This window comes from Pantherophis guttatus, chromosome 4, assembly GCF_059756535.1.
Source record: "Pantherophis guttatus breed Tessera chromosome 4, ASM5975653v1, whole genome shotgun sequence".
Classification (NCBI taxonomy): Eukaryota; Metazoa; Chordata; class Lepidosauria; order Squamata; family Colubridae; genus Pantherophis; species Pantherophis guttatus.
This window is the reverse complement of record NC_142066.1, coordinates 15,506,565-15,519,962: the sequence shown is the minus strand read 5'-3', so window position 1 is coordinate 15,519,962 and position 13,398 is coordinate 15,506,565. Positions and strand designations below refer to the sequence as shown.

The window sequence follows — 13,398 nt, the reverse complement described above, 5'->3', positions numbered from 1 at the left end:
CTTAAGCATGAAAGACATCACACCTTAATTTCCCTTCAGTTGTCAAAAATACTGTAATTAGTTTACCACATCAAAACTCTAGTGGCTTTTAACTGAACAAAACATCCAGCAATGAAGTTTTCAATGGAGATAAAGAACGGTTACAGTTGGGCAGAATAGTTGTCAGGGACTTTGATCCTTTCAGTCTCTTTATGTAGTGAGTCTTTTAAGAAGCGTTTTGGCCAAAGAAAATGCTTTGCTAAAGCTTAAAGCCAGCTTATCTTAATATAAGATCCAGAGATACCAGAAATGGTGCTTCCTCATAGTTTGAAAGATACAAGATTTGGTAGAATTTTTGCCCAATGGTTGATGAAGATTGTAATCATGCTGCTGTCCCAAAGAGCAATCAAAGCACAAACAATTAAATGCACTAGAACTGATGGCCTTCGTATTCAGCATGAATGGTACCAGGCAGGGGAGCTCCTCATTGGTGGAATGGTGTCACATGTTCATTATCTGTTCCCTAAATTTTCTTTCACCCAGTACCCTTCTCGGGAGTCAATTCAAATTTCACTGTAAGTATTTGTTTCCTCCCCTAATATATACTATTAGTTTTGGTTTTAATCAAATGGTTCCTCTTAATTAAAATTTCTAGTTACAGTATCGTGTAGATAGTTCTATCATAAAACTAAATGAGAATATTTGTATCTCTTGTACATCAGGGTGTCAAACTCATGGCATCGTCACATGATGTATTTTCCCCCTTTGCTAAACTGGGTGTGGGCGTGGCCAACACATAGCGTATCTGGCCCGCCGGCCATTAGTTTGACAGCCCTGTTGTAGATAGTCCTATCATACCACTAAATGGAGAATATTTGTATCTCGGAGTCTAAACTCAGAGAGCACCAAGGAGACCTCAGTTCTATTTTATCTTTATTTAGAGATAGATTAGAGATAGATAGATAGATAGATAGATAGATAGATAGATAGATAGATGGGTGGGTGGGTGGGTGGATGCAGAGCTGGTATTCAGCCAGTTAGGACTGGTTCACATTTGCAAACCGGTAGGGAAGGTAAGTGAATACTACCCCTGGATGGATGGATAGATGAGATGGATAGATGGATAGATGAGTAGACGGACAGATTGACTGATTGATTTACAACATTTAGCGACTGAACCAGAGACTGAACAGAAAATCTCAATTTTTAAGGGAAAATGTTAACACAGAGGCAATCTCTTTTTTTGCATGTGCATGAAGGCAAGTGCTCTCTTCTAACAAGACAAATTTACATCTTTAAAGATTGATGTCATCTCCTCTTTTCCAGCTTATCCAGGCTTCTTAAATAGAATGTATGCAGTTGATCAGTTTCATTCTCTTGCTCTCCATTTGTTCCTAATTAATTACATTTTTTCTTTAGCGACAGCATCTAAAATTAAATTCATATGACGAATGGAAAATAAAATAGCAACAAAGGAGAACATTTGCAGCTCAGTATTGAAAGAGGGGTCTTTGGTGCTCTCTGAGCTTGGTTGTTTTCGTACAGATGTTTCATTACCCAAACTAGAGATAGTTTTGAGATAGTATCGAAACCTGACAGTAACATCATTAGTTGTAGCCCTTATCCCGGACCAGCACTGATGATATTATTTAGTTTGGGTAATGAAACATTTGCAAAAAGGCACCAACCTCAAAGAGCACCAAAGGAGAATAAAATGTCTAGTACTTCATTAAAATGTAGAAGTCTATATGGATTCCGGGAAATGTAATCTTAAAGGGAAATCCCTTAGTCCAATAAAAATGCCACAAAACTTTCTTTGTTAGGCTGGGCTTTTCCCATCGCATTCAGAGAGATAAAATGTGATAGAACTATTTTATGAAGGCAGGTTGCTTTATTTTCAGCGTGGTGACAAAGTTCTACCAACACGTCTTGGCCTTAGTGTTTGCCATTAATGAGATCAATGAGAATCAACAGATCTTGCCAAATGTTACTCTTGGATTCCACATCTATGACAGCTACTCTGAATCAAAGATGACCTATCAAAGTTGCCTGGATCTGCTCTTCAAATTCCATACGATTGTCCCCAATTACATATGTCAAACTAAAAGAAAAGTTGTAGGGATCATTGGAGGATTGAGTTCTGATACATCTTCATGCATGGCAGATATTTTTCACCTTTATAAAATTCCGCAGGTAGGATCTAATGTATCAGTTGAAGTATCAATCATAGATCATTCCCTCTGTTTGCTGCTTCTTATAATCATCCCAATGATTTAAAATAAGATGCATAAATGAATAAAAAATACAAAAGCCAGAATAAAATGTGGAATTCCAGTATTATTTCACTTATTGTGGAAATTGTGGAAATCTTTGGGGAAAAGTGTATTTTTGAGGGTTTTTGGGGAGTTTCATGAAAACCATATTCCACTGCTGGAATGGTCTGGGAATAGCCCAGACTTTAACCCAATTGAAAATCTATGGAGCCGACTAAAGAAACTTGTTAGTCAGAAGCGACCCAGCAATAAAACCCAGTTAATAGAAGCAATCATTCCATCATGGTTTCACATTAGAACAGCTGCAGAACTAAAAGACTTGGTTCACTCCATGGGAAGACATTGTAAGGCCATAATTCATGCTAAAGGTTACCCAACTAAGTATTAACTGACATGATGATCATTTTTGTTTATCTCGTTTTTTCTATGGTGATAATTTTTTCTATGTGTTTCACTTTTCTTCTTTATACTGCAACTGCTATTCTAATAGCAAATCCTTCCTAAAAGTTATTGCATTACATTCTTGATTAAATTATCTTTCCATTGATATATAATTTTATGGTACTACTCCAAAAAAAAGTGGTGTTATTAGCTAGTTTTAGAAAATACACTTTCCCCAAACGGTTTCCACAATTTTGGCCACTACTGTATTAAGGATATAGTTATATCCAGAAAATGTGGTTGTAATATAGACTTTTTTATTTTTGTAAGAAGTCATAATTAACTTGGTTCCAGTGGACATCATCCATAGATGATTAAATCTGAATACTACTTTCAGTAACAAATCATCTGGGTTTCAACTAAATAGAAAAAATAATTTACTCTTGATATATGTGAGGGGAAAAATACATTGTCTATGCTCTTAAATCAAAATTTTACATAGATGTAGAAGAAAAAGATCTGCTTTCTTAAAAAAGTTTTTCATTTTTTATTTTTTACAAACATATCAATGCCTCAACAGTGTGGCGCCTGAATGTCATACATTTTGATACAAATAAAATAGTATTAATTGTGTTTGTTTCATTTAACAAGTTTATATAATTCTATTAATAATATACATATTTTTATTAAATTATAATCTTTCATTATTTAGTTATTCAATATTTCAATGTGTCATTTTTATGCCAATCACCCTATTCCAAGTGTCATATCTTTTAATACAAATAGAATATTATTAATCAGATTTATTACATTTAGCAAGCTTATATAATTCTAATAAAAATACAAACATTTATGTTAAATTAAAATCTTCCATTATTTGCTTGTTCAACTTATACTCCTTCATTATTTCAAGTATGTTATTTTTATGTCAATCACCATATTCCACCTGTCATACATTTTAATACAAATAAAATATTTTTAATCATATTTATTATATTTAGCAAACATACACATTCATATTGAATTATAATCTTTCATTATTTATTTCATGCAAATTCTAATTAATAGAATACACAGTCTTATATAATAATAAGAGGGGAAATTAGAATTCGAAAAAGATCTGCTTTTTTACTTGATTTCAGTGGGGCAAATAAAATGAAAATGGTTCCTTAATAAAGAGGAATACAAAAAGTTGCAATAAAGGATTTCTTGTTTTTTTTGTTCTTGGCTGTGTGTGTGTGTGTGCGCGCGCGCGCCTTCAAGTCAGTCTTGACCTCTGATGACTTCCTTGAGAAGATCCTACAGTTTCCCTGACAAGATTTCAAAAATGGTTTGCCATTGCCTGCTTCCTAGGGCTGAGAGAGAGTGACGGGCCTGAGATCACCCAACTGGCTTTATATCTCAAGCAGAACTAGAATTCACAGTCTCCTGATTTTCTAACCTAATGTTCTGCCCCAGCTCCAGATTCCCGAGGATATTGACACACACCAACGGTCCTTATCAAATTTATTAAGTAGCAAGAATAAACCAAAGTCCGGCAAAGGTTGACAACCAGTCCAGAAAACAAGATACGATAAGACTTTTCCAAAAATGCTCTGATAATTACAAGTTGTTTCCAGCAAGAAACTTACTAAAGGCGTGTGACTTAAATAGGCTAAGGGAGTGGCCAATTATCCTCAAGCCTTACTCTCGAGGAGACCTCCTCCTCCTGAGTAGCCACTCCTACCTTTTGGCAGCCCTGCGTGCTCAAACATTGAGAAGAGGCTCCTCCACTTCTCTCTCCTTTAAAGTTTAAAGTATATAAAATAAATCTAACTATTCCCATTGTGTTCCTTTCTCATTCTCATGTTTCATTCTTTTCTTCCCCTAGATTTCTTATGGGTCATTTGAATCTAAAGTCACTACCGAATCACATTTCCCTTCCTTCTATCGTATGGTGCCAAATGAAGTCCTTCAGTATGAGGGTTTAATCCAGCTCCTTCTACATTTCAGGTGGAAATGGGTAGGACTCATCACCATAGACGATGAAGCTGGAGAACATTTCTCAAGGTCTCTGGAGCAAAAGCTTTTGCAGAATAAAATCTGTTTAGAGTTTGCCGAGAGACTTGACAAAATTATGCATTTTGGTGACTTTCTCCAAATGGTGGACCAAATAGTGAGACATATTCACATATTTACAGAGAAAAAAGCCAATGCAGTCATTGTATATGGGGAAACTATAGCCTTTATATGGGTAGCATCTATTGCAGTAGCCACAAGTCTCTTTCCAACCGATTCCGAACATAAAGAGAAAATCTCTACAGGAAAATTATGGATCACAACTGCGCAGATAGATTTCACATTGCATACTGTGCACAAAGGACTTAATATCCAGATGTTCCATGGGGCTCTTTCCTTTGCAATTCACTCCAAACAGATTTTGGGCTTCCAAAAATTTCTTCAAAAGATCAAGCTTGCTAATGCAAAGGGAAACGGCTTTATCAAACATTTCTGGGAGCAAGCTTTTGACTGCTATGATCCTAATTCTGACCAAGCGAGAAACATCGATGAGGCATGCACTGGGGATGAGAGGCTGGAAGATCTCTCTGCATTTTATTTTGAAATGAGCATAACTGGCCACAGCTACAGCATTTACAATGCGGTTCATGCTTTGGCACATTCTTTACATGCTGCTCATACATCTAGTTTGAAGCACAGAGTTAGGCGGGAAGAAGCCAAGGAGTCATTCCAGAATATATACCCCTGGAAGGTAAAGTTTATGAAATTTGCCTGGAATTCTCTCCATCAATATAATAGAATAGTACAATATCAAATTTCTCATTGCAACTCTTCTTAGTTAATTACAATAGTTTGTTCAAAGATTACAGCTATTTGTCAGGTTATATTGACAAATGAACCAAGGCCTTGCCACAATGGGACATTGTCATAAACCAAATATCACATGATTTTATTGCTCAACGACAGCAATTCTGGCAGTTCTAGTTGCCATCATTAAAATGAAGACTAAGCATGTTGTAAAGCCAGGCCCTCGCATGATTGCAACTTCTAAATTCCTGCTGGCTTCCCCATTGATCTGCTTGCTTGGAAACCAGTAGGGAATGACAGAAATCATGATCACATGTTATTTATTTATTTATTTATTTTTAGTTTGTCAAACATGTACAAGATTGCAGGTATGCATATGAACATGGACATGAACAAAAGAAATGAATACAAATAAATGGGGACAGTAGGAGAAGGATGGTAGGCAGGCTGGTGTGCTTATGCATGCCTTATTTACAAACCTCTTAGGAATGGGGTGAGGTCCAAGGTAGACAGTTTAAGGTTGAAGCTGTGAGGTTTTGAGGATGTAACAATCAAGTCGGGTAAAGCATTCCAGGCGTTGACCACTCTGTTGCTGAAGTTGTATTTTCTGCAATTGAGTTTGGCACGGTTTACCTTGAGTTTGTATCGATTGTTTGCCTGTGTATTATTGAGCTTGAAGCTGAAGAAGTTGTTAACAAGTAAGATGTTGTAGCAGACAATTTTCTGTACTATGCTTAGATCAGACAGCAAGCGGCACAGTTCCAGATTATCCAAGCCCAAAATTTCAAGCCTGGTAGCATAATGGATTCTATTGTGAGTAAAGGAGTGGAGTACTTTTCTGATGAAATACCTCTGGACCCACTCAATTGTATTAATGTCTGATATACAGTATGGATTCCAGGCAGATGAGCTGTATTCGAGAATTGGTCTGGCAAAGGTTTTGTATGCCCTTGTAACTCACTGTTGTGGCCCGTCAGCAGCCTGTGCAGATTGTAGCTGATTCTGACAATGACGAGGCTGGAGTGGTGCTGCGTCAGCAGCCTGTGCAGCTGGCGCTCGAGTTGGACAGTGAGGAGGCTGGAGAAGATGTGGTACCAGAGGCAGGGATTCAGTCAGAACCTCCAGAAGCTCCTTTAAGTGAAGAGGACGAAGAGGAGAAGCCTCTTCTCAATGCACGGGCGCGCGAGCTGCCCAAAGGCAGGAGTGGTTCCTCAGGAGGAGGTCTCCTCGAGAGTAAGGCTTGGGGCTAATTGGCCACTCCCTTAGCCTATTTAAGGAGGAACACCGCTTGCAGCAAACTGTAGGGAACAACTTTAGTTCACTCTCCTTCGCGTCTGGATTCTCTGCAGAATTGCTTCTGGGCTTTTTGCCAACTCTAGTAAGACAGTGATTACCTTATCTTAGAATTCTGGTAGGCTGTTAAGACAGTTTATTAACAGCCTTTGGTTGAAGACTGAGTTATTTGGGTAAAATAAGCTTTGTATAGAGTTTGTGTGTGCTGTGTTCTTTGGGATCCGAAGTTCTTTGGGATCTGTGCTCTGGGACAGAACACTCACTGTAACATTATGATCGCAAGCTGAGCACCAAGAAGCCACATCATGATAATGTCATCACAGAGATGCTGAAATGGTTGGGACTCCAAGGATCTGTCATCAGTCCCCCCCCCTATTAAACACTTTTGAACAGTCATTGAACAAATAGTTATGACCTAAGGACTACCTGTATAGTATTGAAAGCACTAAGCATGTTATCCCGTGTTTATTTGCTACACTTCAGCAGTCTTATTTTGGTAGAGTGGTTTGAAAGAACTTACTTGGGGGAAAACAATCAGAATTCATACAGAATAATCTTCCTGGTTAGACAGGAAGATAGGAAAGAACCCAGCCCTATCTAAACCCAGAATTTTTTTTTACATATGATTAGAAATTCCCATCCTTTTGCCATTCTAAATGTAGGAAAGTTAGAAGTGTAATTCCATGAGTTTGGGGTTTAGAGGAACAAAATAGAATTATGCTTATGTATATTAATGTAGACTTTTTTCCTCTGTTCATTTTCTATTCCTCATTATATGGTAATCTTAACATTCCTTAAACAATTGAGATCTCATAGTAGAGAAATCAAGTGATATGCATCACAACTGATTCATTTCCAGAAGTAGCACCTAAAAAGCTAAATGCTACTCATCAGTAACTGGTTTTTTTTTTTAACTTTTCTCTTTTATTGGTAGGAAATAGACATCTTAATCCATCCAGATAAATTATTGGAAATAGTAGTTCTTTAATAATACTCTTTTCACTTCTTTTCATACCGTATCCCACTCTGTCTCTTATTAGCTACATTCATTTCTGCAGAGGATTTCATTCAACAACAGTGCTAGAGATGAAATTACATTCAATCAACAGGGTGAATTAGTAGCTGGATTTGACATTATGAACTTGGTCACATTCCCAAATAAATCTTATGTAAAAGTCCAAGTTGGGGAGCTAGACGCCCCAATGAAAACCTTCATGATTAAGAAGGACCAAATCCAGTGGAACCAAAAATTCACTCAGGTGGGTGTCTCAATGGCATGATCTTCACTGACAGAATTCATGCATAACCTGTGTCACATGCTTAGACTTCCCATGTGTCACAAATCAGCATATAAGAGATATAGTTTTAAATAAGAGCTGGTAAGAATACCTCTCCAAAGTCACTTCAAAGTGACTTTGAAAAAAATGAATCATTTCTGCAGGCTAATTATTGCTAGTTTTTTTTTTTTATTTATTTAGCATTTGTATTGTATTGCAGAAAGCAAATATGGCTAAGTACTCAGAGTCATTGGGTAGTGGCAGTGTGCAAATTAAGTGAATGAATGAATAAATATGAATCAATCAATCAATCAGCAAATCAATGAACAGGCAATCCTTTGCACTAGCCAAGGCAAAAATGTGATATTTCATTCCTGAATTGTGTGCGTGAAAGTTAAAGGGACTTGAGTTAAAACAAACTTTCTATGGACATAAGTATTCTGACCATAGTCCTTGTTAAGCAGTTGCCTCAGATAGTGACTGTTTGCAATTACATGCAGTTACAATGATGAAAAAGTAAGTTTGCAAGCAAAACCTGCATTTATGACCTTCACGATGCCTCTCAGCCACGTTTACCATTAATACATGGATGTGTATTCCTTATTGTGTGCCTGCTTACTCTCTTGCAATCCCTTTCTCCCCAATGAATGTAAATACAAACAATACTTCTGTTCTTGCCAATTATTCCAAGGGCAATGGAATGGTAGGGAGAAGGCTATAAGATTTGTCCTTTTACCTGACTTTCTACTTAGTCTAGTTCCAGAAATCTTCCCCATTGTCTGGGCTCAGCCAGTTGTTAGATTCACATTCTTCTGATACTGTAAAGCAAAAGAAACCTGAAATAAAATAATAAGCGTAGCCATACTCATGGGACTTTTCACTTAGTGTCTGCTTTGCTTAACGATCAAGTCACCAATTCCAATCACTAAAATATGACTACCTATATGCCTCAATTGCTCTCCCAATATCTAGTCCATCCACGTGCTTATAAATGTTAAATACTGGGAATTCATTTACCATAAAGGAAATTCAAAGACTGTCTTTCTAATAATGGCCCCTTCCTATTTTTAAATAGGTGCCACCTCTTTCCTTATGCAATGACCCTTGTCCACCTGGATACCGAAAGACAAAGAAGGAAGGGAAAAATTTTTGCTGCTATGATTGTGCTCCATGTCCAGAAAGAATGATCTCAAGTGAGATGGGTAAGAAAAATAAGATAAAAATAAAACTGCCACATTATTTTATCATAACTGCACATTTTACAGTGCATTTTAATATTTATTTTTAATTGTAATAATACAGTAATCAATTTATTTAAATGCACATGTGCATTAGCACTTTTTATGTGAGTATCCATTGGTGTGTCTGTATTTCTGTACATGCTAAAGCAAGATATGGATATCCATCAAAAATTACATGATCCAGAACCAAGGTAGCATGAAAAGGAGAATGAAGAATTTCAGATAGGACCATTATGGTGGAATCCTTGTGACCATGTAATTGGCATAGGAAAAGAAGGAATGTCAGTATAGGTAGTCCTAACATTGAAATGATAATTGGGACTGGGATTGATATGACTAAATCATATCAATCCCAGCACAAGCACAATATCACATAACATAAGGAGCCTGAGTGGCGTAGGAGGCTAATGCCTCCTAAGGCAGCATTTAACATCCAGCTGCCTGCAATTACTGCGAGTTCAATTCTCCCCAGGCTCAAGGTTGACTCAGCCTTCCATCCTTTCTAAGGTAGGTAAATTGAGGACCCAGTTTGTGGGGGCAATAAGATGACTTTGTATAAATATACAAAAAGTATGAAGGCTATTGCTTAACGCATTGTAAGCCGCCCTGAGTCTCCGGAGAAGGGCGGCATATAAATCAAATTAAAAAAAAAAACCTGCACCACTTATCAATGGTAATCTCAGGGGGTCTAGGACAATTCATCAGGGCCACCTCATCATGGCCAACTCATTTCTGCCAACTCACTGCAGGACAATTCACTACAGAACAAGACTTATACTAAGATTAAAGAAATCTTGGAGTAGAATCATTAAAGAGAGGATGGAAAGGTAGTGACAAAATGAAATGGAAATGACAAATTAAAATAATTTTAAAATTATTTTAAATAGTTGAATTGAATTGTTGAATTTTCCTACTGTTGTCAACTCGCAAAGCATCCCTGACCTCTCTCGAGTTGCCATAGGCCAGTGGGGATGGGAAACCAGTGAAACGGCACAGCAGCCAAAGACAGATGCACATTCTAGACTTATCTCTCTCAGGGCTGTATCCCAAGGTTACCCACAGCAGCCAGAGGGGAATGACCTCTACAACCCAAGAAATTGCTCAGTTGGCAAATGTGGTTGATGACATACCCTGGGGGGAGGGGGGAAACAGGGTCATGATTGGGGCTAAATTACTTAGGGTCAGAGCTGGCTTCACTTCAGTACGTGCTGACATGAAGCTCCTAATAAATACCTGGATTTTTTTTAAGCTTAGCTCGAGGCTCATGATTTAATTAGGGCATCAATCAGAACCCTGACAACAGTGGGTTGTCCCAGGTCAAGTTGGCCATGGTGAATTGTCCCATGCTGAGTTGGCCACAGCGAATTACCCACAGCAAGTTGTCCCATTCTGATCTCAGTAGTCCCAGTTACTATTGTAACCCAGAAACCATGTGGGTCATTAAGAAAGGACCAAACATGACTGCAGTTTCAAGAAAACAAGACAGCAGTTAAGGGTTGCAGATGAATAGGCATTGCAAGCAGGTACTTTGGAATATAAGCAGGTTGGAATTGATGCTATAGAGCCATGATGGCAAACTTATGGCATGCGTGCCACAGGTGGCACGCGGAGCCATATCTGTGGGCATGCGAGTGTTGCCAGAGCTCAGCTCCAGCGCACATTCACTCACCGGCCAGCTGATTTTTGGGCTTTCCGGGCCCACCGGAAGTCGGGAAATGAGCCATTTCCAGCCTCCAGCAGGGGTGGATATAGGGAAGGCCGTTTTTGCCCTCCCCAGGCTCCAAAAAAGCCTCTGGAGCCTGGGGAGAGTGAAAAACAGGCCTTCCAAGCCCACTGGAAGTTGGGAAACCGGTCATTTCCAGCCTCCGGAGAGCTTCCAGGAGGGTGAGGAAGGCTGTTTTCACCCTACCCAGGCTCCAAGAAAGCCTCTGGAGCAGGGGTGGGTTCTAAAATGTTTTACTACCGGTTCTGTGGGTGTGGCTTATTTTGTGAGTGTGTCTTGGGGGGGGGTAATGTGACTGGGTGGACGTGGTCAACTTTTTTTTTTTAACTTTTAAAAGCATTTTTTCTACAACCTTAAGAGGTTGCAGAAAAAAATGCTTTTAGAAGTCTCTAATGATCAGGCAAATCTGCTGGGATCGCCAGACGCTTTTAAAGGGATTTTTTTTCCTACAATCTCTTCGGCTGAAGAGGTTGTAGAAGAAAATACTTTCAGAAGCCTTTGACGATCCCAGCTGAGGTGCACGATCGTCAGAGGCTTTTTTTTTTAACTTTTAAAAGCATTTTTTCAGCCAAAGAAAAAATGCTTTTAAAAGTTTTTTTTTAAAAAAGGCCTCTCATGAGGTGGGCGGGGTAAGCGAGCAGCAACCAGGCCGGGGACCGGTTCGGGGTCGTGGCCAGCCAATGTTATTATCGGTTCTCCAAACTACTAAAATTTTTTACTACCGGTTCTTGTGAACCAGTGCAAACTGGGAGCAACCCACCACTGCTCTGGAGCCTTTTTGCCGTTGTGTGCCAAAAGTAGGGGGAGCATAGGGGGGTCACACATGCATGCATGGGGGGGCGGGGCATGGGGGCATTTAATTATGGATGTGGGCATGCATGCGCATGACCCCCCTGCGCTCCCCCTGCTGTTGGCACGTGATGGCAAAAAGGCTAACCATCACTGCTATAGAGCATCAGCCAGCAGGGGCCGCTATGGAGCATGGGTGAGCAAGGGGTGATATGAACTATAACTATCAATATGGTAATATGGACTATACAGTTTACCACAGGATATGAAATAAATTCCAAAGCACCACAAGATAAAGTAGCTTCCAGTCCAAAGGATGATTGGTGTTCTTTCCAAATAATCTTATCTTCTTCTATTTCCAGACACGGAAAATTGTAAGGGTTGCTCCAAGGATCTTTTTCCAAATGAAGCTCGGGTACAATGTATTCCTAAGAAACTGAACTTTCTGACTTTCGAAGAATCTTTGGGCATTACTTTCGCTGCTTTGAGTCTTTTTTTCTCTCTTACTACAGGTCTTGTCCTTGCGATCTTCATTAAGCAAAGGGATAGTCCTATTGTCAAAGCCAACAATCGTAACCTCACCTATGTTCTCCTTATCTCTCTCCTCCTTTGTTTCCTTTGTTCAATTCTGTTCATTGGAGAGCCAAATAAGTCGACCTGCGTCCTCCGCCAAATGACATTTGGCATCATCTTCACTGTTGCTATTTCTTCTATTTTGGCCAAAACCATCACGGTCGTTGTAGTATTCCTAGCCTCAAAACCAGGAAGCCTATTCCACAAATGGGTGGGGCAAAAGTTGGCCTATTCTATTGTCTGCTTCTGTTCCTCCATTCAAGTAGGTATTTGTATTGTTTGGCTGGGTACTTCTCCTCCATTTCCCAATTTGGACATGGAGACACTCCATGGAGAAATCATAATGGAATGTCACGAAGGCTCCATCACCATGTTTTACTGTGTCTTGGGCTACATGGGCCTCTTGGCTCTTCTCAGCTTTACTGTGGCCTTCCTAGCCAGGAAGTTACCAGACAGTTTCAATGAAGCCAAGTTCATTACTTTCAGCATGTTGGTTTTCTGTAGTGTTTGGCTGACCTTTGTCCCTACTTACCTGAGCACCAAAGGGAAGTACATGGTGGCTGTGGAGATCTTCTCTATCTTGTCTTCCAGTGCTGGCTTACTGGGATGCATCTTCATCCCCAAAATCTATATAATTATATGGAGGACTGAGCTCAACACTAGAGAGCATTTAATACACAAGAAATAGAACAAGAACAAGGCTGAATCTCAAATGTGCTTTTTCAAAAGACAACCGGACTATTTTTTCCTTGAGGAAGAAGAACGAAATGTTTTATTTCTCATCCAAGAAACTTCATCAGTTGTGATGGTGGAGAGATGGAAGGATAGGTTCTGATAGGATGGTGGGAGTGGAGATGGAAGGATTGCATTTCTTTGCTGCCTTCTGGTCTTTAACACTCTCTCACAAGGGGATAGATAGAGAGATAGAGAGACAGAGAGACAGAGAGATAGAGAGATAGAGAGATAGAGAGATAGATATGAGAGACAGAGAGAGAGAGAAAAAGAGAGGGGGGAAGGGAGAGAGGGAGAGGGAATTCTTTATTGGCCAAGTGTGATTGGACACA

General features: G+C 39.2%; 2 protein-coding genes across 2 annotated transcripts; both read left to right on the top strand.

Annotated features, from left to right (window-relative positions):
• Positions 1–348: 348 nt before the first annotated feature.
• LOC148113767 (vomeronasal type-2 receptor 26-like) lies at positions 349–2,256 on the top strand. Its single transcript, XM_087893356.1, has 2 exons — positions 349–554; positions 1,881–2,256. Exons 1-2 carry the CDS (start codon positions 349–351, stop codon positions 2,254–2,256), a joined length of 582 nt encoding a protein of 193 aa, XP_087749482.1.
• Positions 2,257–4,566: 2,310 nt separating this feature from the next.
• LOC117659731 (vomeronasal type-2 receptor 26-like) lies at positions 4,567–13,022 on the top strand. Its single transcript, XM_034407772.3, has 4 exons — positions 4,567–5,382; positions 7,772–7,990; positions 9,084–9,210; positions 12,124–13,022. The coding sequence occupies exons 1-4, from the start codon at positions 4,567–4,569 to the stop codon at positions 13,020–13,022; spliced, it is 2,061 nt and encodes a 686-aa protein (XP_034263663.3).
• The last annotated feature ends 376 nt before the right edge of the window (positions 13,023–13,398 follow it).